The 27,910-nt window shown below is 50.2% G+C and overlaps 1 protein-coding gene across 1 annotated transcript; it reads right to left on the reverse strand.

The window, feature by feature from the left end:
- On the reverse strand, nt 1–27,478 carry CDA (cytidine deaminase). Its single transcript, XM_069579091.1, has 4 exons — nt 26,703–27,478; nt 15,196–15,307; nt 10,231–10,288; nt 1–4,441 (listed from the first exon to the last, which is right to left on the reverse strand). Exons 1-4 carry the CDS (start codon nt 27,106–27,108, stop codon nt 4,325–4,327), a joined length of 693 nt encoding a protein of 230 aa, XP_069435192.1. The 5' UTR covers nt 27,109–27,478; the 3' UTR covers nt 1–4,324.
- Nucleotides 27,479–27,910: the final 432 nt, after the last annotated feature.

Below are 27,910 nucleotides of genomic sequence, written 5' to 3' on the forward strand. Positions count from 1 at the left end.
TTATTAGGTCATTCCATTATTTATTCTTGAACAGCATTTTCTGGCTTTCATTTCAGACACAGGCACCCAAAGTACCCCTGGCACCTGGGAATCCCATTTGTTCCCTCCTCCCTGCCAAAAGGAAATCCTAAAGAACCTTGTAGTTTACATAAGAAGTTAGCAGCAGCTGGCAAGAGCGGCAGAGATATACATGCTTCTATTTATGTCCACAGGAATCTGGGACTTAGCTTTAGGGTCCTAAAAAACACAGACAGCCGTAAACAATAGAACATGTGCCGCTCTGAAATCACAGCCCTCAGGACAGCAGGACTGCAAAATGAAAGTGCTTTTATTTAAAACAAACATCCCAGCCTCTCTGCAGCCAAATGAGTGTCGTTCTTCCAAGGGGACATTGTTCGAACAATTTCTGGAATCCTTTGAAAAGTGCTTTCCCCAGTGTGTTCCCATGAAGTGGTAAAGAACCTGCCTGCTGATGCAGGGCATGTGAGAGATGAGGCTTCGATCCCTGGGTCAGGAAACTCTGCTGGAGGAGGGCGTGGCAACCCACTCCAGTATCCTTGCCTGAAGAGTCCCACGGACAGGGGAGCCTGATGGGCTACAGTCCACGGGGTTGCAAAGAGTTGGACACGACTGAAGCGACTTAGCATGCACGTACCCACAAAACAACACTAGGCTTGGTCCTCCAGTCTTCATTCTTTGCCTCCCCTCCTATCCCACTCCCTAACTGGCTCACCTTTCTTGTACCCCCACTGAAATATCTCCTCCTTAGGGTTGCCCTGCCCATTCTCAGGCTAGCTCCATTGCCCCTGCGACTTGCTCCCAGAGCACTTACTTCCCCTTGGGTGGCCCTTGTCATGATGGACAGAATCATTTATTTTTTAAAGATTTTTTAAAAATGTGGATGGATTTTTAAAAGTATTTTTTAAAATTTGTTACAATATTGTATCTTTTTTTATGGTTTGTTTTTTTTTTGGCTGCAAGGCATGTGGGAATCTCAGCTCCCTGATCAAGGACTGAACTTGCACCCCTTGCACTGGAAGGTGAAGTCTTAACCACTGGATCACCAGGAAAGTCCCTGGAATCATTTAGATCAGGGATCTAATGCCTAATGATCTGAGGTGAAACTGATGAAATAGTAACAGAAATAAGTGCAGTGCATGCCTGCTCAGTTGTATCCGACCCCATGAACTGTAGCCCACCAAGCTCCTCTGTCCATGAGATTTTCCAGGCAAGAATTCTGGAGTGGGTTGCCATTTTCTACTCCAGGGGATCTTCTCGACCCAGGGATTGAACCCGAATCTCTTGGGTCTCCTGGCAATCGAAGGCAGTTTCTTGACCGCTGCCCTATCTGGGAATTCCCAATAGAAATAAAGTGCACAGCAAATGTAATGGGCTTGCCCATCTCCCACCCTCCTACCCCCTGGTCCAGGGAAGAACTGTCTTCCACGGAACCGGTCCCTAGTGCCCGAAAGGTTGGGAACCGCTGACTTAGATGTCTTTCCCACAGGTAGTCAGAGCCCCGTGGGGACAGTGATTTTATCTGTCTTTACTGCTGCAACCCCAGGGTGTGGCCCCAGCCCTCCAACACAGTAGGAACTCAATTAAAAAATTATTAAACAAGTGTAAAAGACTCTTTGCAAAAATCACATCCATCTGCAAAGGACCCAGGTTTGTCACCCTTCATAAGAGGAACAGCTGGCATGTATCAAGAGCTTACAGAGGGCCCAGCACAGGGCTCTCAATAAGGCATTCTTTCCTTTGATCCATAGACAATGCTGTTCCCTGGGAGCTGTCACCGCTGCTTTACAGATGAGGAAATTGAGACTCGGGGTAATGAAATCACAGTTTGGTGGTCACACAGTTTGGAGGCTATTTAACTCCATTGTGCCATGCCATCTTTTTTGTTGTTTTTGTTAAATGAAAAAGAAATATTTGGGGAATTTGAAAAATCTAGGTATGTACAAAGGAAAATAACCCACTACTCTAGATTCCCATTGATCAGAATTTTAACTGATGTTAATGTCTTGGCCCATTTTCTTCCTGCTTTCTCTCTTCTTCTTCTTTCTTCACTTCTCCTGGTTGAGAACACTCAGAAGAGTGTGCTGAGGTTCTCGGCAACCATTTCTAGAGAAAGGCAGGGTGCAGTCTTGCATCATGCAGAATGTTGGAAATATGACTTTTCTGTCCCTCGAGATGGCAGCAGGTAAGTCCGGGTGGGTAACGGAAAAGCCAGTCTTACCAGACAGTAGGGCTTCCTAGGTGGCGCTAGTGGTAAAGAACTAGTTTGCCAATATAGGCAGGTGTAAGAGACACGGGTTCGATCCCTGGATTGGGAAGATCCCCTGGAGGTGGGCATGGCAACCCACTCCAGTATTCTTGCCTGGAGAATCCTGACAGAGGAGCCTGGTGGGCTATAGTCCATGGGGTCACAAAGAGTCAGACACAATGGAAATGACTTAGCACGCATGCACCAGTAATCCCTGCAGATGCTCTGATCTCAAAAGAAAGGACTCCCAGGGAAGGGGTGAAACAGGAAACCCATGCTGTATTCTTACCCCAGCCACAAAGGCTGGCCCCAAGGCCAGTTCCTCCAGGGAGGATACCCAGAGGTGCCAGCCCCTTTTACAGAGCCAGCCCAGCTCCTTCCCTTTTCAGTCCTCACCTTCCTAATTGCACTAACGAAACAGACTCCCTCTCTGACCCTCTTCACTCCCCAGAAGGCAGCGTGCTGCCCCCCTGCACTTGCTACCAGCCTAGATCACAGTATAATTTCTGGCGTGAGTCCTGTTCACACCTCTCTCCCTATCAGATTGCAAATTCCTCAAAGGCAGAGACTGTTTCTTATACATCTTTCTCTGCAGTATTTGGCATGTAGAAAAGACTCAGTAAATAAAGGCAGCCAGACGTCAGCTGCGGGAAAAGTGGGAAAAGACACTCATAGTCAGGCCTGGTTCAGATTCCAGGTTTGCTACATCACAGCACATGGCAAAGAGCAGGCCCTGTTTCTAGATCCTAGGGGTGAAGGAGTCTTTGGGCCTAGAAAAGAAAACAACAGTCTCAAAGGCCCTTGCTGAATCATCTAACTTCGGAGAAAACAAAACAGAACTTCAGGTCCCGCCCTGATGCTCCAGGCTGGTTGTATCTATCTGGGACTTATCACCCCCTGTCCAGAAACCTTCCACCCCCTACACCTGCCCAGAAGACTTATCACCCCCTGCCCAACTACAAGTGCCACCTCAACTAAAGAATACCCAAAACATCCCGCCTGATTAACGTTTCCCTTATCGCTTCCACAAACCTCCCTATAAATACGGAGCCTCCCTGATCCCTCTCGGGGCTCAGCCTGGTCGACTGTCGCCCCTCCTTGCCTAATAAAGGTAACCTACTTCCGTTGAGGTCATCTTTCCTTTTCTGCCTCGGCCCGAACTATACCTTACAAAGGGGAAGTGATGGGACCTGGATTTTGGTTTAAACTTTGCTGTGGTCCTAAAGCAAGTTACTCAACCTCTCTGAGGCCCAGGGCCCCCAAACTGTAAGAAGGGGGAGATAGCTACTTTACTGAGTACTTTAAATACAAAATAATCCAGGTAAAAACACTGGACACACAGTAGGTCCTCATAGAGATGTTTGCTCTGCCATCTAGACAAACAGCATCCCCCTTTATACATGCGGGGGTGACGGCCTGCAGGGCCCAGGTCTGACTTGGCTCAGAACAGATTCTAGAAATGGCTGTTTGCAGTAAGACCCAGCCCAGCGGCCCCCATCGGAAGAAGGCACGAACGAGAGACCTAAAGACTCATCTCTCCACACCAGCTACACAGATCCAAGGTGCCTGATTCTTTTCCTGGCAGAAAGAGTCCAGGTCTTTCTATTTAATATAAAGACTGCCCCTCCTGAGAGCTATAGCAAGGATTGAGATGGAGCTAAATGCCTCTCTGGAATGTTTTGTGATGTTTATCATTAGAAAAGTCACCCAGAGCAGGACAGAACCTTGGGAAGGCAGACGGTGAAGCAGTCCAGACTAGGTTGTAATTTGAAAGAGGGCCCACGGGAAGGAAAGAGAGGGACGGGGTGCCCTGAGTTCTGGGGAGGACGAGACGGGTTGCAAGGAGGGCTGGAATGGAAACCCTGTATCACTTCAGTAGAAACCTGGTGCTCCAGTGTTAACTGGAAAAATAGTCTCTGCCCAGTGCCTGGGGGTTTGGGGCCCATTTGGCAGGTGCCCAGGTCTGTGAGAATGTCTTCATGAAGTCCTCCAGGTGGTTGTCCCCTTTAGCCCGTGTAGGAACGCAGGGGCTCCTCGGCAGAGGGTGCTCTCCGTCCCTCACTGGATCTTCTGCAGGTCTTCGGGCCCAAAAGATTCAGGCAGCAGCTCCCGGACTGTCCTGACAACATACGTGCCGTCCAGCTTGGTCATGTAGACAGCCCAGTCGGTGCCAAACTGGAAAAAAGGCAAAGCCAGCGTGAGCGAGGCGGTGTGGCTGAGGGGTGAGGGCTGCCCTGGCGTGAATCTGGCCTGGATTGAGTGCCTCTTACTGTCTAATGTACCTCTCTGTGCCTCGGTTTTTCTCTCCTGTAAAATGGGAATGATAATAATCATACCTGGTTGATAGGGCCTGAGGGAGGAGCCAGTGAAAGATGGCATAAGCAGTTAGCACAGTGCTTGGCACATTGCTAAGGGGCAGTAAATGCTCTGTTCTGTGATTAGGACTCAATACTTTGGCCACCTGATATGAAGAATTGACTCATTGGAAAAGACCCTGAAGCAAAAGGTGAAGTGGGTGGCAGAGGATGAAATGGCTAGATAGTATCACTGACTCAATGGACATGAGTTTGAGCAAAGTCTGGGACATAGTGAAGGACAGGGAAGCCTGGTGTGCTGCAGTCATGGGGTCACAAAAAGTCTGATTCGATTTAGCAACTGAACAACAATAGGGCTTTATAAGAACAGTATCTAACCCCTGGGGCCAGATCCCCTCCTGTTGTGACAAACAACAACTCATATCTTCCTCCCTTGGGGCCTCTCGATAACTCCTGAAAACCTGGAGAGGTTGCATTCCTGCCCCGTCACACACTGTACAGTGAACATGCAGGATTGCACCCTTTGCCCTTTGAGGCAGGTAGATATTATTCCCATTTCACGGACAAGAAAACTCAGGCTTTGCAGAGTAACATAGGGCAAATGATGAAACTCTTTGGGTCTCACTGTCTTTTGATATGTGAAATGGCTTTAGAGACAAAAGACTTATCAGGCAGGAAGATAGGTGTCCTGGGTGGACAGTTAAGTTAGCAGTGTAATGGAGAGTATCCTGGGGAGTTGGAGTCAACAGCCTGAGGCTCTGTCTGGCTAGATGCTGTGAATACTGGAGGTAATGGGTGGAAAGGGCCTGCACGAAGTGCCTGGCATATAGTAAGTACCCAATGGGAGCCATTTTTACTGACAACTAGCAGTTCCTAGTGACTGCTCAGGTCTGCAGCCTGCTGTTGATGCTTTGGCCTGAATCACCAAGTTATTATTGGGCACAATGCATCTTTTTAAAGCTAATGTTTTAAGGAAGTAATTTTTCTGCTAGGCGGGCTCTGCCTGAGGGTGTGGGTGAAAGTTGAGTGAGGGCGATTTAAGTGCCAGGCCTCCAGCCCCCAAGCTTCAGCTCTTATTATTTGCATTTTGGTTTCCGTTTTGCTTCTCTCTCCTTCAGCTTTTCCATTTGCCATCTCTCATTTGCCAACATCTGATCTGCGTGGAGAAAACAGCCTTGAGCGATTAGATGGAGGCAGGGCCTGGGGACTCAGGGAGCTGGCGTCCTGATGTGCTTGCTGTCTGTGGCCTGGGACACGCCATGGTGCTGAGCGGCCATTTGCGCCCCTCTAATGGGGGGTGAATCAAGTCCCTCATGTGAATTCAGAGCCTTCCCAGTGGCACTTTTCATTTAGATTTGGGAAATGAGTCCTGCTAACTGTGCCTGATTTGCAGGCCTGGCGAGCAGCAGGAGGATGAAGATGTCTGTGTGTTCTAGAGATGCTAGTGACCCCTCAAGACGCAACAGCAAAACTGAAACACCCCCTGCCTCCCCCCAGATTTCAGCAGCTCCCAAAGCAGAAACCCCCGTGGAACAAGCCACTCCGATTCTGCACAGCATCAATTTATCTCCACTGTGGCCAAAAATAATTCGTCCCTTTTGTAGGACCGTAAAGGGAGGGAGGAGGCCTTTACGAGGGGAGTGTGGGCTTTGCTGTTGGCGGGAATGGCTACCGTGAGTGCCGGCTTGCCACTGACTGGCTGGCTGTGTGTTCTTCCCCAGGTCACTTGCTTCTCTGACAAATGGGGGTAACGACCCACCCTGCCCTCCAGGCGGGGCGTGGGGATTAAATGAGATGCTATATTTAGAGGGGTCAAGGATGTCTCATCAGAGCTCAAGGCCTGGGGACTCTTCAAGTTGGTGGCTTTAGCCTTTGGCGGCTCTGGTGGGCACAGGCCCCTTGAGAGTCCACCAGAGCTATTGACATCCCTCTTCCTCAAATGTATGTATACACATCAAAAACCTCACTGAGCCCAGATTCAGCAGAAAGGATTGAATTCAGCCCCTTGCTTTTTAAAATTGAAGAGACTGAAGGCTTCCAACCAAGATCTTTGTAAAAAGTACATCAGATCCTTTGAGTCTCTTCTTAAAAATAGCCACTGAATTCCCTTTATTCTTTTCTTCCCCCCGTTTGTGTTTTAATATCACAAAATATACATAAGATTTATCATTCTTGTTATGCACCGAGCCCGTATCTCCAAACCAACCGAGAGAGCGAACAAGTCCACCGTGGTAATGCAAAGGCAAGAAGGGAATTTTTTATTTCTAGCGCGCTAGGGCTCAAGCCTCATCCAACGCAGTGGAATCAGACAAGAGCCCTGAACGAAGCAGTATGGCGGTTTATATACAGTCAGCTCTTTGTCTCAGTTACAGGGTACTTGGCGATACCTGATTGGACAGGCAGAATGAGCTCATGCAACGCCTTCCTTATGCTATCACGTATAGAAATTTTTCCTTATTTGGTTAAGGAATGTTCTTCAAGAAAACAAGAAACATGACTCAGGTCCCCGGCGCTGTTATGTACCTCATTGAGCCGACCACCCTGCCTAACATTCCCCCCTGTTCTTAGATCATACAGAGGAATCCTCCTCTGGGTCCTGAGATACTGTTTGATATTGCTGCCGAAGCACGAACAGCTGTACTGTATTAATGCGCTCTTTTACAAAGGCTACAAGTCTACTGATAATACAAGGGCCGAACGTAAGCATTATTAGAAGGATTATCAGGGGTCCTAGCAAGGTAGAGATTAAAGTAGTCAGCCAGCGGGATTGTTGAAACCAGGACTCAAACCATCCCTGTTGAGCCTCACGCTCTCGTTTACGCTGGGCTAGCCCCTCTCTCACTTTGGCCATGGATTCCCTAACTATTCCAGTATGGTCTGCATAAAAACAACATTCTTCTCCTAGGGCGGCACAAAGTCCCCCCTGTTGCAGAAATAGCAGATCTAGCCCTCTTCTATTTTGCAAAACTACTTCAGACAGAGAAGTTAAAGATGACTCTAAATGACTAATAGACTGTTCTATACGAGTGATGCCTTCATCTATGGCTGCTCTTAAAGAGTTAAATCCTTGACTTTGCACGGACAAAGCTGTTATTCCAGTTCCGGCCCCGGCTATTCCCAGACTGAACATAGTTGCTATGGTTATGGCAGTAATGGGCTCTCTCTTAACTTTATAAGCTCTTTCTTGTTGATTAAGAGTCAATTTGTAGGCCCAATAATCATATACAGCTTCTTCTGGTCGATACAGTATCTTTGGTATCACAGCCACCATAACACAAAATTCTTTTTTCTAGGATCAAAAATGGAGCGATGTACACAGGGAGTCAACCCAATGTGAGAGCACACCCACCATCCTCCCATCTGTGGAACTGACCACCTGGCTACAGGCAGACTCATGAGTTCAACAGTCAGGGCACACAATGAGGATCCGTCTGGCGGCACTCTGCCCATACATAGTCCCTTTCCCCACACGTCTCTCATTGTAAGGCCTACTTTTCGTCCTGTTTTTCTTCTTTTTCTTCAGAAGCTTTCATGACTAACACCTGTGGGTTTAGCGAGGTTGGAGTCGGGGAAGAGGGACGGGGGGGGGGGGGGGTTTAGGAGGTTTAGAAGGAGCGAGAACAAAGGGTTTAAGCCATTCCCGCGGGTTTCTCACTAGATCCTGCCAGACCAGAATGTAGGGAGTCTGGTCTGGGTGCCCGGCAGGACTAGGGGTAAGCACCCTCTCTTTAACTGCCTGGATAATTTGGGGATTGAAGGTTCCCTCTTGTGGCCATCCGACGTCAAAGGTGGGCCACTCAGCGGAACAGAAAGTCACCAATTTGCTCTTCTTCACCAGTAACGAAAGATTCTGAGCTCTAGACTTAAAATCAGAAAAATGGTCAGTCATCAGAGACAGCAGAGTAGAAGTAGATTGCCCCATGGGTACAGAGAACACGGACAATGACAACAAGACTCACACAGACAGTGCCCGCACACAGAGTCACAAAAATGACCCAACAAACAGATTCCAACTCTCAATATTACTTTCAGTCTCCTTTATAGCACTAGAGACCCCTTCTCTACTTGCAAGTGTCTTACCGTCAGGACGTCCTCAGTGCCAGCTGCCCTCCCGGTTCGCTACCGGGGACCCGGCCTTACGCTGGGCTTGCCTCTTCACTTTACACCTAGATGCCTCCCCAGTACGATACTGGGCCCCGGACTTAATCTAGGCCTCTGCACTGCTAGCACTGGTGCTCAGAGCTCTCAACTCCTAACGAGATTATTCCCTTCTACCAGGAGAGTTGTCCTCCCCGGTAGGCCGGAGATCCCGGACGAGCCCCCAAATGTTATGCACCGAGCCCGTATCTCCAAACCAACCGAGAGAGTGAACAAGTCCACCGTGGTAATGCAAAGGCAAGAAGGGAATTTTTTATTTCTAGCGTGCTATGGCTCAAGCCTCATCTGACGCAGCGGAATCAGAGAGCCCCGAACAAAGCAGTATGGCGGTTTATATAGTCAGCTCTTTGTCTCAGTTACAGGGTACTTGGCGATACCTGATTGGACAGGCAGAATGAGCTCATGCAACGCCTTCCTTATGCTATCGCATATAGAAATTTTTCCTTATTTGGTTAAGGAATGTTCTTCAAGAAAACAGGAAACATGACTCAGATCCCCGGCGCTGTTATGTACCTCATTGAGCCGACCAGCCTGCCTAACAATTCTGACCGTTTTTAAGCGTACGATTCAGTTCCCTTTATTCCTGGATGAAATATACCCCCCATCCACGGACCACTGGAGCCTGCGTGATGCGGCCCTGACCGCCTCTCTGTCTTCACCCGTCACCACCCCCCAGCCTTGCCCCGTGTTCCAGCCTCTTTGGCTTTCATACTGCTCATGCAACTCACCAGGCGTGTGGGCATTAAACTTGCTGCTCCCTCCACCTGCAAATCTCGAGCTCTTGGTCTGCCTCATCTTTTCTCCTTAATTATATCTCTGATCAAATGTTATCTTCAAAGAGAGGCCCTTCTCGGCCATCTAAAAGCAGGGGTTGGCAAGCTTTTTCCCATAAAGGGCCAGATAGTAAATATTTTATGCCTTTAGGTCCATGTTGTAACCCCTCTCTCTCCCGTGGTAGGACCCAAGCAGCCGGAGGGAACGTGTGAATTGGTGTGTGTGGATGCATGCCAGAAACACTATTTGCAAGCAGAAGTCTGGATTTGCCTGTGGGCTGTTGTTTGCTGACCTTTGACCTAGAGTCAGCTCCACCTTCAGTCACTCTCAGCTCCTTTCCTCTGCATTTTTTCCCTCTGTAGCCCTCATCACTCTCAGCAACTCTAACTGTTGATTTATTTTGCTCCTTATTCGTCTGTCTTCCACACTAGACTATAATGCCTGTGAGTGTAGGGCTTGGCCTGTCTTTTCACTGCTGTCTCGCCAGAGCAAGGTCAATGCCTAGCACAGAACAGACACTCACTCAGTAAGTATTTGCTGAATGAAAGAATAATTTCCAGTGATTCATGCAAGCTTGGGAAGGCCTTAGGAGTCAGCCAACCCAGCTAACAGGAAAGTCGCTGTGTCTCTTCACTTGGCCTGGCTTGGCTCCCGGGGCCCGGAAGAACAGGGAAGAGTCTGGGAGATCCATTCCAGAAAGAAAGAGAAGTCGCTTACCTCTCTCATGACCTGTCTGCAAGCCCCGCAGGGTGAGATAAAATCATCTTGCAAGTCACTGCAGAAGCAGAGAAAGCATGGATCAGTCTCTTTGGAAACATGAGAATAATTGCTTAAATTCAGGAGTCCTGCCTGCCTGCAGATTAAGTCAAATCCCTTCAGGCAGTTCCTGGTTCACAGATGAGCCATGGCCTAGAGGCTGAGAAGAAGTAGACAGAACTTTCCACGCTTGCAAGAGGCAAGACCATGGGTAGGACTATTTTTTCCATTGGTGTGTTCAATGAATGTTTAGTGAACACTTACTGTCACCCACAACCCAGGGACACAAAGGTTAAAGCGAATTTGTCTCTGGCCTTCAGCCCAGTGGGTGACAAAGAAAACTAGATGAGTTATCATTTCAAACAACACGCGGTAAGAACACACGGTAAGCAGGAGCTGATTCTTGACTAGGGAGGGAGAGAGAGTGTTCCATGGAGGAGGTGACATTGACCTGGTCCTTGGAGGAAGCGTAGAGTTCGTAAGTCATCATTAGTGAGCACCTGATCTGCTCCAAGCTCTGGACCAGGCACTTACAGACATTATCTCATTTAATTCTCAGTATAACCTGAGCATCCAGATGACCATTTCATCATCAAGGACACAGGTTCACTAAGATGAAGCAACAGTGCTATTCTGAAGCTCTGGGTTGTCCTCTGTTGCAGACAGGATGTAGTAAAGGTCCTGAGGCATAAAAAAATAAGACACATGCGAGTCCTTGAAAGAACTGGGCAGCTTGCATCTGAGAAAGTTGGAGAAGAGAGGCTTACAGCCAAGGGGTTGTCTCTGAGAATGAAGGCACCCGCAGGCAGCCCTCCAGTTCTGAGCAGGACAAAGGATGGTGTTTAAAGAAAGAGGAAACTGTAGGAACCTCCAAGCCTGATGAAGCATCAGAGGTTAAGCCAGTGGTCACCATCACCTTTGCGCTTCTAAGACCCACAGTTCTCTGATGTCTCTAGAAGATCGCAGGATTTAAAATCCGGTTCTTGATCAGTTCCTCCTTTTGTTAATTATGTGTGATTTTGACCAAGTCAGTTTAACCCGTGCAAGGGTCATTTCTTTGCCTATAAAATGTGGGGAATGTCATCCACATTGTAGAAATGCTAGGATAAAATGAACTAAGATGTGCCAAGAACTTCCTAAACTTTAGAATGCTATACACACATTATTACTGCCTATACTAGTCTCTGGGCATTATTCCTTTAGATAGATAAGCTCTGTCATAAATTTCGTACCTTGTCATATACAGTTTTTTATACACTATGTGCTCTACGTGGTATAATATTATATAATTAATTTACCTATTTTGTATTAATAATAATTATCATATTGTTTAATAGATGCCTAGAATGTGCCAGAATCCCTCCAAAGCATCTTATAGTGTTTCTCACGTTAACTGACAAACAGTTATTTACTGAGCACCTACTATACATCAGGGACTGTGCCGGGGATAGAGTGGTGAGCAAAACAGGTGAAATTCACTGCACTCGGGAGGTTTTGACTAATCAGGTGAACCAGATAACCAGCAAAACCATCAGCCTATCAGCCAACCACATACCAATTACAGCTAGAGACAGATACTGTGAATTGAATAAAGCAGCTGAGGGGAGAGAGAGTGGAGGGCTGCTGCTTTATTTAACCCTCATGACAACTCCCTTTTACCTGTGGGGGTCTAGGCAAAGAAAGTGTCTGCTCATGGAAAAGTGGGTCCTCACTGAGCACACTCACACTCCTAGCTATAGAGGGATCCCTTGGGGACCTGAGAGGGTGGGGACCCCTGTCCAGGATGCACGCTGAGCCAGATGAACCCTTCTGGTTACCAAGCGGCTGATGTTGCAGCCAGAGCCTCTCGTTAGCTCTTTGGAGGCTGTGCTTGGGTTTTTTTGGTGGCATCGTACAGCGTTCAGGATCTTCCCCCGACCAGGGACCGAACCCGTGCCCCCTGCATTAGAAGCACAGAACGTTGACCACTGCACTGCCAGGGAAGTCCTGGACTCTGTTACTTTGGATTTATTTATTTCTGGCCGTGCTGGGTCTTTTTTGCTGCATGGGCTCTCCTCTAGTCGTGGGGCGGGCTCTAGTCGTGGGGCGGGCTTCTCCCCGCGGGGCTGCTCTTGTTGTGGAGCACAGGCTCTGGGGCGCCCGGGCTTCAGTAGCTGTGGCTCCCGGGCTCTGGAACACAGGCTCAATAGTTGTGACGCGGGCTCAGTGGCTCCAGGGCGTGTGGGATCTCCCGGGATCAGGGATCAAACCCGTGTCTCTTGCATTGGCAAGCAGATTCTTTACCACTGAGTCACAGGGAAGTCCACCAAGTTTTTTTTTTTTTTAATTAATTAATTTGGCTGTGTGGGGTCTCGGCTATGGCATATGGGATCTAGCTCCCTGAACGAAAGTGAAAGTGAAGTCGCTCAGTCATGTCTGACTCTGCAGCCCCATAGACTGGGGTCTGTAGACCGTAACCAGGCTCCTCCGTCCATGGGATTTTCCAGGCAAGAACACTGGAGTGGGTTGCCATTTCCTTCTCCAGGAGATCTTCCCGACCCAGGGATTGAACCCGGGTCTCCCACATTGTAAGCAGACGCTTTACCGTCTGAGCCACCAGGAAAGTTCCCTGACCAGGGATCAAATCCAGGGCCCCTGCATTGGGAGCACAGAGTCTTAGTTACTAGACAACCAGGGATGTCTCTGCTTTTTATTTCATTGCACGCATGTTGGCTGAGAGCTTGCTCTACGCTAGGCAAGCCTGGGAGGGAGCAACAAAGACCCGTCAGAGAATCCCAGCCTGCAGGGACCTTGATGTCTCAAAGGGAGATCAAATCTGTGTGTAAATGTCACAACTACAGGCAGACAGTGGTTAAGCTCAGGGGAGAGCTGGGACAAGAACCTTCCTCTCATCCCCCACCCCTTTCCTCCACCCTCTGCCTCCCCTGCCTCCTGCTGGGTACTGACAGTTTCCTGTGGTTTGTGCTGACCTTGGGCACACACTGAGGCCAGCTCATCAGACCTGACGGGCTGGAAACCTATCGACTTTGATGATGACAGCAGGGACCCCAGGGGGGCAAGCTCATCTCCTCGTTAGCCAAATCCCCCCTGAGCTGTGCACACCGCATTTCACAGATCTCGAGGGGGCTCTCTGAGACGGTGCACACCCATCAGCGCTAACAAGGGAGCTGGCACTTCCCATTCACTCTCTAAATCCACACTCTCAATTTAACAAATCATTAGCACAATAATGACTGCTTTTCCGGCTTGGGGATGCCAGTGCAGGCTGAGCACCCAGAGAGGAGCGGTTGGGCACTGGAAAAAATGCAGTTTTTGTGTCAACAAGGACATTTACTAATCATCACAAACAAAACCCAGTCATGTTGAAGAGCAGACAATGACCAAGAGAAAAAGTCTTTCAACTGGAACGTTCTAAACAGAGCAGGGCCACCTCACCATTCTCCTTTTGTTGACTTTGGCCTCCTTTTCCGCAGAATATCATTATTTTCTTGGATCAGCTTTGAAATTGAGTTATCCCCCCCACCTCTTTTTTTTCCCCTGAAGTGTAATTCACATCCTGATCTCTGCTCATCCGCACAGAATGTTCCCAGGGTGGCCTCATTTATTCCTCCCAAAGCCGGAGGGAAGTCAGGACAGACCTTGGTCCCAGGGAGAGCTCTCGGAAGCTGGGGCCCTCCTCCAAAAGCGCTTCCTTGGCTCCAGTTACTCAGGGGAAGAAACCTTCAATAAAGTGGATCACCTCAGGGACCAGACAAAGCCCCACTGAGGATCTTATCAAAGAAATGGAGGCTGGTTTCTGTCATGCAGACCCCATCAGCCTTGCTCCTGGTCCTCATATTTCTGCCAGAAAAGGCCTGCATCTCCTCGACAACGAAGAGATCATTTACTCCTAGTCCATGACCCATACACCCAGATGTCTCTAAAGACCAACACCGGGTCAGCCTTGTAGTCTCTTTCTGGGTAGATTCAACATTTCCTACCTATTTTCCCTGTACCGTTATCTTGCTAAGAGAACTCTCTCTCACAGACGATGCAACGGTACACACAAGAACAATTTATCATTAAATCAGAAGTGTAATGGGGTCTGAATTAATAAAACAGCCCATTCATATCACTTGAATCCTGAAGCCACTGAGTCTGGGTCCATAGCCAGAACTCAAAGAATTCCCTTCTAGGGCACAAGCGGGAACTTGGATATTTCTGTTTGGGGCATGTAGAGAGAGTTGATAAGTGCTCTTGTTCAGCCAGAACTCAGGCTGGAATCTGATCAGTTTAGACCATAACCTGGGTTGTCTGGCTGTCACCCCACCAGCCTGTCCTTTTATCCTGGTTCTTGCACCTAGGGGTGACTGATGCCAAGCAAAGGTGTCACCTCGCACAGTGAAGACGGGATCCCTGGATCGGCTCAAGGAGAGCAGGGAAGAGGGTCTCCTTTCCCGTCACAGCACAGCAAAGTAGAATGAGCTCTGGAGTCGGCCTCTAGAGATCTATCTGTCCCAGCTTTGCCACTAATTCCTAGGAAAGCTACTCATCCTCTCTGGATCTCAGTTTCTTCAACTGTAAAATGGGCACAGTGGCCAGGAAGTCTAATCAGGTGACTTTTAGGTCCCTCTCGCTTTAGGTTTCTTAGTGGCCTTCTTATTGTATCTTGTAGGGATGCTATTGTACTTTGCACTACTATCAGAACAAGAACACACCTCCCTTTGTCTTAGAGTTGTCCTGATTGTTTACCTGCTCTTTAGGCTTACCAAGGGCAGAGTCTGTTTCTTATTTATCTTCTACTTTTAGCCCAGCCCCTAGAGTGCCTGGCACATAGGAAGTTCAGAATAAACGCCGCAGATGAATGAATGAATGAGTAACAGGTGTGTGGTGGACGCTGGCTGAAGAGATGAATGAATATTGCCACGACTGGCCTTTCTCACTCACCTGGCAATAGCGATTGCCCTGAACTCTTTGTACCCTTCCGAGATGGCCTTCTGGATGGCAGTTCGTTCAGCACAGACGCTCAGCGGGTAGCAGGCATTTTCTATGTTGCACCCTGAGAAGAGAGGAGAGCCCAGTCGTGTTACCAGCAAAACCACTTCCTGCTGCATGTATTGAGTAAGAAGCTTGCCCCATTCCAGAGCTGGGAGGGACCCGCTACTCAGAACAAGGTAGGGGAAGGAGAGGGCAATTTGACCAGAAGCCCTGGGAGGCTTGTGACTCACTGGTGTGGTGGCTTTGCCCAAGGACTTCCCACTCTCATCACTTCCTCAGTGCTGGCATTTTGAAGCAGAACCTGGGAGCAGGCGCAGCCTCACAGGGCTGATGAACCCACCCTCATTTTCCCAGCAGAGGTCAGGGCCAAGGGAGACGCTGAGGCTTAAGTAGGTGAGCAGAGCCCCCGCCTGGGTCTCAGAGACAGAAACCACAGCGTGGGGCATGGTGGCGATGCTGATTCAAAGATCGGGCCTGGGTCAAATTTTTGATGTGGATACCAGCTGTCAAAGTTCAACCAGGGTTCTCTGTGAGTTGATTTGCAAAACGGAAGTGTCAAAAGCAACAAACTAAGAAACAAAAAGCTCCCAGGCTTTGCAAAGGGTGTCTGTGATTATACAAGCCTTAAGGCCATCAATTTCCTCCAGTGAAAGGTGGGCTGCCAAGGTGGCACAGTCCGGAGTAAGGGAGTCCTCCCTGGTGGCCCTCTGTGGAGTGTCCCTGGGGACAAATGGACAAGGGCGCTTCCCAGGAGACAAAACACTGGCATAGCCAGAGTAGCTGACCAGTAGACTCCCCCTTCGCAGGCAGGTGAGGCCATGAACCGATGGCCACAGGAGCTGGACTCTCCCTGGACCATCAGGGTGATAGACAGTATGTCACCCTTCACAGCTTGCCCTTCTCCCTGAGGCAGGATATTCATTGTTCCTCAGTATTCATTTTCTCCTTCTTCCTTTAAGTAATACAGGTGATTCCCATTCCAATATGGCTGACCCCATGGCCGCTCAGAGACTACATTTCCCAGCCTCCCTTGCAGCATTTTGCCTAATAGGATGTGGCACAAAGTGAGGTGGGAAACTCCTGGATCACATCTTTTGTAAAGAGACTGCTTGCCTCGTCCTCTCTCCTCTCCTGCAGAGACTGGGGTGGGGTGGGACAGCTTTGACCATGTGCTTTATGCTCATGCTCATGAGGATGGAATGGAAACAAAACAGAAGGACCTTGGAAACCTGGTCAACTCCTGGAGCAGGGTTGAGTGGCCTGCTTGCCCTGGTGCGTGTGTGCCCAGTTGCTTCAGTCGTGTCCGACTCTGCGACCCCATGGACTGTAGCCTGCCAGGCTCCTCTGTCCATGGGGATTCTCCAGGCAAGAATACTGGAGTGGGTTGCCATGCCTTCTTCCAGAGGGACCGTCCGGACCTAGGGATCGAACCCATGTCTCTTAAGTCTCCTGCACTGGCCGGCAGGTTCTTTACTACTAGCGCCACCTGGGAAGCCATAACTTGCCCTGGACCAGCTCTCATTATGGGAGAGGAAAAGAATTCGAGTCTCTGCATTTTGGGATCTTTTGGTTATAGTAACTTAACCTTTTTCCAACTAAAACAGAAATTTGCAGTAAAAATAAGATGTAGCTTTGACAAAAAGAACAAAACCAAAACTAAGTGGCCTTGGCTTAGCAGTTGGGAATGGGACTTCCCTTGTAGCTCAGTTGGTAAAGAATCTGCCTGTAATGCAGAAGGCCCGGATTTGATCCCTGGGTTGGGAAGATCCCCTGGAGAAGGAAATGGTGACCCACTCCAGTATTCTTCTCTGGAGCCCCCCATGGACAGAGGAGCCTGTCAGGCTACAGTCCGTGGGGTCACGAGAGTTGGACACGACTTAGCAACTAAACCAATGTGAAGGAAAGCAAACGTATGGCAAGAAGGAAAGCTGACGGCCCTTGATACTCCTGGCAGATTATTTGATAAAGCCCCAACTTGTAATAAACTAGAAGGCAAACTATATTACTGACTCAGAGGATTTTTCTACCTGGCACCGTGAGACAGCCCTGTGGCAAAGATCTGATTAAGGCTGTCATTTCCACCTAGCCATTGTTTCGGGTGCTTCAAGGTAGCCATCGTTCAAATGAGGCAGCAGGGTAGGGCTGGGCAGGGAAACCAGTTAGTAAAACAGGGGAGTTGGCAGGCTGAAGAACTATTGCACAGAAAGGATTCTTTGGGTGAGACAATTGAATAGCCAACGAAGCCAAAGGTCTGGCCTATAAAAGCCTGCGATTGTTCAATCCCTAGAGAAATCCAGGCCCCCCCCCCCAGACCCTACCATCAGAAGTAAGCTGAGAGAGCTGTGTGCCCTCCAGGAGGGCATTCTCTTGGACGCCCACTTTGGCTGTATGGCCGAGGATGATAAATGGTCAAGGAAGAAGCTCCCAGAGGGCAAAGCCAGCAGCCTCAGTGGACAAGGGAGTTATCCCCAGGACAGAAAAGGGAGGCAAGGTGTACTCCAGTTCACCAGTCTTCACACTTCTTGCCCCACAGACTTGGTAACTGCATGGACTGGTGGTCCACAGGTGTTCTGTTTCCCTAATGGGAGATTTGATGACCGCTAGTCTTTCCTGCTCCACATTGTGTGGTGCCTGAGCGGGTATGAAGTGAGGGGCAGATGACTATTTCTTAGTTTTCAGGCCCCTGGATTATCAGGGCCACATCTCAACCTGAGAAGGGGGACTGTGCACCACCAAGGGATCCTGCTGCTAGGGATGGATGCAGCGGCTGGGTGAACTTTGGGTTGTCACCCTCAGGAAGTTGTAAGTGGGTCCAATGTGTATGAAGAAAGAAGTACACAGATACAAGCCACAGGGGGTTTTATGGCAAAGACTTAATTGTTCTCAGTGTTCACACTCCCAGTAGAACCCACTGAAGTTTAGGGATTTCTCTCTGGCAATCCTGTGGTTAAGATTCGGCACTTCCAATGCAGGGGGGATGGGTTCGATCCCTGGCTGGGAAACTAAGATGCCACAGGCCAGGAGGTGAGGCCAAAAAAAAAAAAAAAATCTACTGGAGTTTAGTTGGGCACATCCCTACCTAGCTAGAAACTGCTTTCCCAGTCTCCCTGGAAGCTTCGTAGAGTCCTATAGGTTTAGCCAATGGGATGTGAGTGCAAGTGTTGGATGAAACCTGACCCGCATTGGATCAATCGGAGCAGAGCAATTGACCCACACTGGGCCAATCAGAGCTGAGCACCGGACCTACCCTGGGCCAATCAGAGCTGAGCACCTGACCTACCCTGGGCCAATCAGACTATGCTTCTCTGAGGGAATTTCAGTTGTTCTAACATCGTGAGTTGGGCCTGGGTCCTGTTGGCGGCCTAGTTTCTGTTGTTTACAGAGGAGACCAATAGGAGGCAGTGAAATGAGAATCAACTCAGATGAGAGATGGTGGCAAAAGAGTCTGGCCTTCTGCTACCGGTTGCCCCTGAAGTACAGAAACACTCCACCGTTTAGCTATCGGAACCAACGTACCCTCCTTCTGCCTAAAACAGTTTACATGCCTTAGTATCATTTGCAACTGCGCAGAAATCAATTAATACAGTTGGGATACAGGACAGCGAGCAGCCAGGGAGTTGTAACCCCGAAAGGAGCGGTTGACCTTTACGGACTGCCTGATTTGGCAAAGCACGTGTTCATATTCGCATGCGAGTTACTGCAGTCTGGAAAGGGGGCGCCTGAGTGCTCAGCCGCTCTGCTAGGTCAGTGAATAAATGACTGAGTCTTTCTTGCTCCCTGCCTAGTCTCTCCTCAGCCAGGTTTCTGATGCCTGCTGGAAATGACTTCCTTTAAAGATGTCCTTGCCTGCTCGCACCTGCCTGTCCCTCCCACCTTTGTGACCTGTGACCTTGTTTAAACACCAACTCACCTTAAAACACAGCCTCACTGAAATGCCGCAAAGAAAAAGAACCACTCCTTGTGTCTGTCAGGCCGGGTTGAGAGTGGGCTCCCTTGCGTTTGACGTTTGCTGCTCCCAGAAGCAGAAGAATTGCTCCCCACTCCACTTCGGTCTAGCAAGCTTCCCAGCCCTTGCCTTGTCCTGACTCAGGAACACTCTTCCCATTAGACATGATTCACATACATCTTGGGTTTTGCTGAGGTGCTCTTAAAGCAAACTGTCAGACTGCCGGAGGTCCAGACTCTGAAGACAATTGCCTGCGTCTGCTTTTGAAGTTCAGAATGACCTCTTATAGAGAACCCTTCCTTCGCTGTGTGTGAAAATGTCAACAATCCAGTTAAGGAGACGGAGAGAGTGTTTTAGAAGGGAGCGTGCTCACATACCCTACTGTTCAAATAGGATTTTGTAGAAGGAGTCCGTGGGTTCTGTTCCGCCTTGGGACCCTCTGTCCTCTGGCTCTGAGAATTTGGGAGAGGGACTGAACCTCCTTCAATGTCTCATTTTCAGTTTGTAAAATGAAAATGACAGCACCTTCCTCTCAGGCCTCTAGTGGGAATGAGTTGAGTTCACGCAAGTAAAGCAATGAGCACAAGCTTTGGCACAGAGTAAATGTCCAGCAGCTGGAGCTGCTATTCCTAATCGCATGAACGTCAAGGCTCTGGTGGTGGTGGGACTGAGTTTCTGCTGCTTCTTCTCAAGGTGTGACAGTTACCCTGTCTCTGCCCTTCAGGCCACTTTGAAATCCTTTCCATGATTACAAAAGTCCCTCGTCATCTGGTGCCAACCTGCCTAATCTCTTGGACTTCATCTCCTTTTGCTTGCCAGCTGTTTCCCAAGTATACACCTGCTACAGGCCTTTGCACTGGCTGTTCCAACTGCCTGGGACTCTCTTCCCCGCTCTAAGCACATGGCTCACTCTACCTAGATCTCTGCTTAAATGTCACCTCCTCAGAGAAGCCTTCCCTGATTACTCTATCTAAAATTGCTTCCTCCCTCTACCACCTCCAGCTCTCTCAATCCATTTCTCCTGCTTTAACACTTAACACTTCCCTGGAGTGTCTCTGCTGTCTAATTTCCCCATTACTCCCCAAGTGTAAATTCTCGAGGGCAGGGACTTGGTCTGTATAGTGCATTACAGTACGATCAGGGCCTGGAACAGTCACTGGGCCCACAGCCTAAAACAGGGATGCTCAGTTACTTACGATCAAAGGACTGGATTTTTGCACTTTGATGCTAAGTCTCTGAGGTCCAAAGGAATAAGTGTATTTGAGGCCTCTAGCAAGTTCAAGTGTAATTTCCCAGTCTTGCTTTAAAAAACAAAAAGAGGAAGAAGGGTGGAAGAAAATCCTTGGCTGGGAACTGTAATCCTGAAAGGCCAGACAATTTTGTTTTGCTTCCCTGAGCCCAAAGAACAAAAACGTCATCTATCCAGGCAAACCAACTCCATTCCTGGTGTTCGCCTCACTGACTCAAACATACAGGAGAGACGGCCTGGGATGGTGCCAAGTTAGGGATCCATACTTAGAAAAGATTATTCCAAAAATAATACAATGAAGATAGCGCTATTACTACTAATTGCTTTCTTTTAATCTTTTCTTTTATTGCTTTCCTTTGGGCTTCCCTGGTGGCTCAGCTGGTGAAGAATCCGCCTGCAATGAGGGAGACCTGGGTTCGATCCCTGGGTTGGGAAGATCCCCTGGAGAAGGGACAGGCTACCCACTCCAGTATTCTGGCCTGGAGAATTCCATGGACTGTGTAGTCCATGGGGTCGCAAAGAGTCGGACATGACTGAGCGACTTTCACTTTCACTTTATCTGCCAGGCACTCCGTGGAATTTTTAACAGTTCTGTAGGGCAAATGCTATTACAACCCCATTTTACAGAAGGTAAAAGCTGAGACTAGGGGCAGGAAGCCAACTCAGGTCCTGGCCTGACAGACACAGAGAGTGTTCTTTTTCCTTGTGGTATTTCAGTGAGGCTGTGTTCTGAGGTGTTTTGGTACTTAAGGTACTTTGGTACTTAAGGTAGAGCTGGGGTTGGATATCATCAAGACAACAGCAGGGAAAAGAATTCACAAGGAGGTGACTGGGACCAGTCCCCAGAGAAGCGAGCACTGTCCCCGCTCTCTGCATCCGCTCTGCCTTCTGAGGGATCTTCAGATTAGAGCAGGGCTTCCCACATTCAAGCAAGTGGGCATCTCCTGGAGGGCTTCCTAAAAGATTTCTGAGGGACTTCCCTGGCGGTCTGGCGGCTAAGACTCTGTGCTCCCGGTGCAGGGACCCGGGTTCAATCCCTGGTCAGGGAACTAGATCCCACATGTCGGGAGGAAGAGCAAAGATTCCTCGAGCTGCAACTAAGACCCTGCACAGCCAAACAAATAAACATTTTTTTTAATTAAAAAAACAACAAGATTTCTGAGCCCCACCCCTTGAATTTCTGCTTTAGCATTCTTGATCAGAGCCCATGAACTGAAACTTCTAACAAATTCCCAGGAGGTGTCAGAGGCTGTGGGTCTGGGCCACGCGTGAGAACCGCTGCACTCGGCAAGTGTCACGGCCACATGTTTGCGCACTCCTCTCTCTCCGTGTTCCCGCCTCCCTGCCCACTGCAAATGCAACGTGGCGGTTTCACTAATGAATTCTATCCTAACTCAACCAGAGAGCTGAGGGGTGTTAGCCAAGCCTGTCTTTGTGATAAGCTGCTTTTGAGTGACAGTGGAAAGGACCAGTGGATGAGGCTGGGATGGGAACGGGTGGGCAGGGCTATACGGAGAGAAAGCTGGTTAGGGAACCTGGAGGCCTGGGGAGCAGGCGGTATAAAGCATAAAGAGTGGTCCTGAGGGAGAAAGGGAGCCCCGGGAGGGAATCTGGAGGGCAGGAACTGGATGGGGGAAGACAGATGAAGGATCAGGTTTAAAGGTTAAGTCAAGACAAGCTGCATTCAGCAGTTAACCAGAATGTCCTTAAGTTTTTTTTTAACATGGTTTGTCCCTCCCAAATTGATTACAGCTGATCCGTAAAGTGACTCCATGACCTCCCCGCCTCCATCCGCAGCAACGACACATATAGAGTGCTACAGTCGCTCTAAGAGAGGAGGAAAGGCAGGGGCAGACCGTCATTCCAAGAGCTTGAGCTGAAGAAGAGGAAGTCCCCCATCCGTCGGGTGGTGCCCACAGGGTGGTCCTCCGTGAGTCTCTCCCAGCCCCTCCCGCCTGGCCAGCCACAAATGCTGGCTGAGCACTTAACTCCAGGGCAGCCCTGGCTGGCCCCACCCCTGCCCCCTTGTGTTCCATCCTAGCTCTTCTCTGGGTCCTCACTGCCCCAGTCCCCCAGCAGCTCTCTCTCCCCCACGAGCACCTCCTCCTCTCCTCTCCCCATGGCAACGACAGAAGGTAATTGTTGGAGTTATTAATTACCATCCTGGTGGCCCAGCTGCAAAGGGCACAAGGCCCTGGCCGGGGTCAGGGGTAACAGAGGAAATAAAGCCATAATGACGAGATCGTGATGGCAAGGCTATCAGACTTGCTTTTGAGTTGGCCAAAACACCGGCTGCCCCTGAGGGTGGTAACTCCACGGAGGGCTAGTCTTTGGTGAGGCTGGAGAAAGTCACAGAACTGGGCCGACCCATCCTGCTCTGAGCTGTAAACTCACAGTGTCTGAGTTCAGCTGTGCCCTGTCTTCTCAGTTCAGTCGCTCAGTCCTGTCTGACTCTCCGTGACCCCACGGACGGCAGCACACCAGGCTTCCCTGTCCACCACCAACTCCCAGAGCTTGCTCAAACCCATTTCCAGTGAGTCGGTGATGCCATCCAACCATCTCATCCTCTGTCATCCCCTTCTCCTCCTGCCTTCAGTCTTTCCCAGCATCAGGGTCTTTTCCAAAGAGTGAGCTCTTCGCATTAGGTGGCCAAAGTATTGGAGCTTCAGCGTCTGTGTCCCAATCATCTCTGATTCACCCCCTGATGCCCTACCAAGTTTCCTCTGGTTGTTCAAGGTCCCCTCCTCTCCAAGCCTGGCCTTCCTGCCATCTGCTCTCCCTTTCCTTCTAAGTAAGGAGACCCAGGGGTTCTGGTGAATCCCCTCCATCGGTCCCCTCTCCTCAGCACAATTCTCTCTACCCCCTTCTGCACACCCATGCTGCAGTGAGGGGCAGCAGAAGGAGCAAGGAATTTGGAAACAGATGAAACTGATCCTCCGTTATCCCATTTGTAAATGTGCATTTGGCTCTTGGTTAGGTCTGCTTGTTACCGCCACACTCCTTCTTGTAGTAACAGATCAACCCCTCTGCATCGAGGAGGAACGTGTGTATGAATCAGATGGCCCCATCATACTATCCCACTGTGACAACAGTGATTGGCCCAGGGATGTGCATGTGACTGGAGAGGGACCAATCAGAGCCCTTCCCTGGAATTTTTCCATCTTGAGCTAGTGGGAAAGAATTCTTCCCTCTCTGCTTTTAAGACTGGAAGAATGTAAACTAGGGATGCCTGAGCTCATGTTCCCTGATGCCTGGAGAAAGCCTACCTTTAGATGAGAGAAAGGAACCAGCATCCAGGATAAAGAAGGGCATGGTGGCGTTTGAATTCCTGGATCCAGCTGTCCCTGAGGCAGGATCTACTTGTGCCCATTATGGTTCTGGTTGGTTTCTGGCATTTGCAACTCGAAGTGCTCTAATGCATGCAACACTCATTGTCTCCTCTTGTGTGGTGGCTGTGAAATTGCAAAAGATCTTTCATAGAAGTGTTTGTGTGTGAGTGTGTGTGTGTGCTCAGTCACTCAGTTGGGTCTGACTCTTTGTGACCCCATGGACTGCAGCCCACCAGGCTCCTCTGTCCATGGGATTTTCCAGGCAAGAATACTGGAGTAGGTTGCCATTTCCTCCTCTAGGGATCTTCCTGACGCAGGGATAGAACCCACCTCTCCTGCGTCTCTTGCGCTGGCAGGCAGATTCTTTACCCCTAAGCCACCTGGGAAGCCCCATAGAAGTACTTAGAGAAGGCTTAATCCACTGTAGTTATTAATATGACTGTTGGTTCCTGCCCACGATGTCCCGAGCACCACTGAACTCTGTCTCATCCTTCCCCTGGTCTCCCTGGCTGGAAACCCTAGAATGCTATTTTTTCCTTTTATTCTCATATGACCCACCCTAGGTCCAGTCCATGTGCCCCATACAACCCTCCCAGATAATTCCTTCCTCTTCACCCCACTTGCCAGTGACCTAGGCCAAACCACTCTCTCATACATTCAACGAACCTGAACCACAGGCCAGGCAACGTGCAGTCAGTGAGCAAGACATACATCACCCCCTTGACACTCTTTCCTCTGCCCCTGTCCTCCTTGGGTACCTGTCAGATGCACTGTCCTCAAACCCCACTTTCATGTTACTTTTCTTGGCTCCCTACTTTCTACCTCATCAAATCTCAGTGTCTCCACTTGGCCTTCCAAAGCCCTCCACAATCTGCCTCTAAACCGTCACCATCATGCCATTAATGGTAGTAGTAGCCGAAGCAGTCACCAGTGGTGACAGTCCTATCGTGGGCCAGAAACTGTGTGCTAAGCACTTTCGCCCCCTTAAAGGCATTAGCTCATGGAAAGCTTCACACCCAGGGGTGAAATCCGACATCCTTCGTGACTGAGGCGGCAGGGGCGCCACCCATCAGGGAGGACCGCTGGGCCAGGAACACCAGCTCTGCTCACAGCCATCCTGAAAGGCAGGCCCTGTGATCCTCCATTTACAGATGTGTAAGCTGAGACTCAGGAGGGTTAGCCCAGGGTCACACATAGCCAAGAAACAGCAGGGCCAGGATGTAAACTCAGGAGTCTCTAACTCCTCCAGGGCCTGTACCCCACCCATGATGCCTCCACGAATGCCCACCGCACCACCCTTTTCCTGGTGACGTCAGCTCCTTCCCTGCCATTTAAACAGGTCACACCTCTGCTCACTTCATCTGTTCCCTCCTACAGTCATTGGCTGAGGCTCCCGCTTGGAGCCATGGCCTGTACAAGAGGAGGGGAGACCTCTGTGGGGGCAGGACCGTCATTTCTGCTCCCAGGGGCATCTCTAGCACCTGATACATTACCTAGCACATAATTGGTGCTTGGCAAACATGTGTTGAATGAATAGATCAATGCAAGGATGGGGAGGGCCCCTCTCTGTACACCATCCAGAGGGGATATGGAGGTGCTGGGGGAATCAATAGTGGATTGCACGTTCAAGGCCCTGAGCCTGTGGGTTGCAGTGTTGTTTGAGGTAGCGGTTAATGTTTAATGCTCATCTGAGCCACTGGGCCAGGCCTGAATTTCCACATGATATTCAGAGATTTTTGTATCCCCCACAGGAAAGCAAACTTGGGAGTCAGGGAAACTCTAAGTTCCAATCTCAAAAGGGAAGGGATGAGATGAACTTCAAGGACAGCCCAGAAGGGCCACCATAGAGGGGGAGGTGTGGGTCTCCAGCCAGGCTCCCAGCTGAACAGCGGTGGGGGCAAGGGGCTCGCATTTGAGCCAGGGGGTGCTTGGGGTGGGTGTGGGCTACCAATGAGATTACACATGTGAGCCTCTGGTCCTTCAAATGGCTGCTGCCGGGTGGAAGGGGGAGTCTGGGCGGCAGGACTGGGGATTCGCATCTATTGTCTGGAACAGTCCTCATCTGTGTGGGGCAGCGGTGGGAAAGTGGGGGGGAGGGGCAACGGGCGTTTCCGCTTACCCGCCACCTCCACGCCCCGTTCCCCACTGTCATTAAAGGGGATGTCCCTAAGCTTAGCAAAAACAAGTCTGAATTATTGTTCAAGTTAGTTTTTCTATGAAGCCAGCAAACCAAAGAAAAGTCGCTTAGGAACAGATTAGTGCCGGCTCAGATTCCTGTCTCTCTCTCCCCAGGCAGGCATTCAATACTGGCCACCCGAACCCCACCTGGCTCCTTTTCTGCAAGGCCCACGCTCGACTAAGGAGTCAGCCCTGGATTCCTCGATCTCAAGCCCAGTCAGCCCCCTGGGTGGTGGGTGACAGGAAAAAAGCAGGGTTTGGGGCGCCCTTAGCCCTGGTCACCGAAACCCGTGAGACCTCGAGCAAACCATGTCACCTCTCTGGACCTCAGTTTCTTCACTACAAAAAATAGGCATAACTCCTAGGTTGATGAGTGGGGGGTGGGGTGGTGAGGACTTGCTGATGTAGCCTTGAAGTCTTTGCAGGGTGCCAGACACAGAGGAGGGGCTCAGGAAGTGTTAACCCTCTCCCTCCCGGCTCCAGCGGGAGCTGCCCGAGGCTCTGCATGTGTGGCCTCCCCTTCCCCGCTTCCTTCTCCATCTTGCCTCCGCTTCCCAGGCCCCCCAGGAATGGAAAGCCATGAGGCTTGAGCAGTATATTCATCCCGGCCGTCTGGAACAGCAGGCAGGGCCGGGGGGTGTGGCGGCCTTGCCCAGCGGAGGGGGGAGACGGAGCACCCCTGTCGCCCGTCCGCGTCCTCCTCTGACCTCCCGCCCAGGCTGCCGCGAAGGGGACCCCCAGGCGCCGCCCTTACCGGAGAAGATCCTGCCGTCCCCGGTGAGGAGAGCAGCTCCGACGGGGAAGCGGCTGTAGGGGCAGTAGGCGGACTTCTTGGCCTCTTGGCAGGACAGCAGCAACCGCTGGACGTGCTGGGGCTCCAGGGCGAGGCTGGGACGCTCCTGGGCCATGTCGATCCCCCGGGGCCGGCGGAGAAGCGGAAAGCGAGCTCGCAGCCGGTGTGGGCTGGGCCCCACCGCGACGGCAGCTCCTCCCCGCGGGGTGTGTCCTTGCCCGGAGGCGGCCAGGTGCGCGCCCCTGGGGGTGCTGGGCGGGGCGGGTGAGGGAGAGGGCTGGGGACAGGGTGTGTGTGTGTGTTCGTCCCAGCGTGGATGCCCAGGGTCCACGGGTGCTTTATACGCTCCCTTGGGGACCACTCCCATTGCTGGCACGCACTGATGAGTCAGAGGGTCAGGGGACGGGTGCCACTGTGTAGGACGTGACTGTGGGCACTCTGGCTTCAGGGAAGAGGCCCTGGCGTGGTCAGTCTGTGGTCTGGGAAATCCAAGCTCCAAGTGTTGACCACCCTGTTTGTTGAATAACTCCGTCAATGAGGGGTGTGGTGAGACTGAAAGGGCAGGGCTGGAGCAGCCCCACTGGCTTCCTGAGTCAGGGAGTGTGAGGCGCAGCCATAAGGCCAAGTTGCTCCTTTATTTACACTCATCCTCCTTCCAATTCCTCTTTGTCTCAACCCAGAATGTAATAAGATCTCAGCTGGAGAGAACCTCTGAGCTCATCTACTTAGGATGCCTCACTTTTTGGTTGTTGTTGTTGGCAAAATAGACATTGGGCTGCTGGTAAAAGAAGTGAGTTTGCATCCTGGCTCCACCACTTCCCATTGGTACAACCACTGGCAGTGACTTGACCTCTCCGAATCAGTTTCCTCATCTGTACGGTGAGGATAGTGATCATCTCTTTCCTCCATTCTGGGGTTATAGCAGAACTCACATTCTGGAGCTGAGTTGAATTCCAGCTCTGCCATTAATCAGTTGTATGACCTTGAGAAGTTAACCCCATCTAAGTCTCAGTTTTCTCCTCTGTAAACTGGGCGCACTAACAGAATCTTGTAGAGTTGTAATGAGGATTGAATGAGATATAATGTGTTACGGTGAGCATGGCTGGAGGACCCCATGAGGTCATGATGTGAACACCCATGCAAACTGGGTTTCTATCCTTAAGTGATTT

The sequence above is a fragment of the Ovis canadensis genome, chromosome 2, assembly GCF_042477335.2.
Source record: "Ovis canadensis isolate MfBH-ARS-UI-01 breed Bighorn chromosome 2, ARS-UI_OviCan_v2, whole genome shotgun sequence".
NCBI lineage: Eukaryota > Metazoa > Chordata > Mammalia > Artiodactyla > Bovidae > Ovis > Ovis canadensis.

Excerpts from the sequence above, each read along its gene's own strand:
- CDA (XM_069579091.1), bottom strand. The coding sequence starts at position 27,108 with ATGGGAGTGGTCCCCAAGGGAGCGTATAAAGCACCCGTGGACCCTGGG. Across the intron at positions 15,308-26,702 it reads GGACGGCAGGATCTTCTCCG|GGTGCAACATAGAAAATGCC; the intron begins GTAAGGGCGGCG and ends CTCTCTTCTCAG. Across the intron at positions 10,289-15,195 it reads AGGGCAATCGCTATTGCCAG|TGACTTGCAAGATGATTTTA; the intron begins GTGAGTGAGAAA and ends CTGCTTCTGCAG.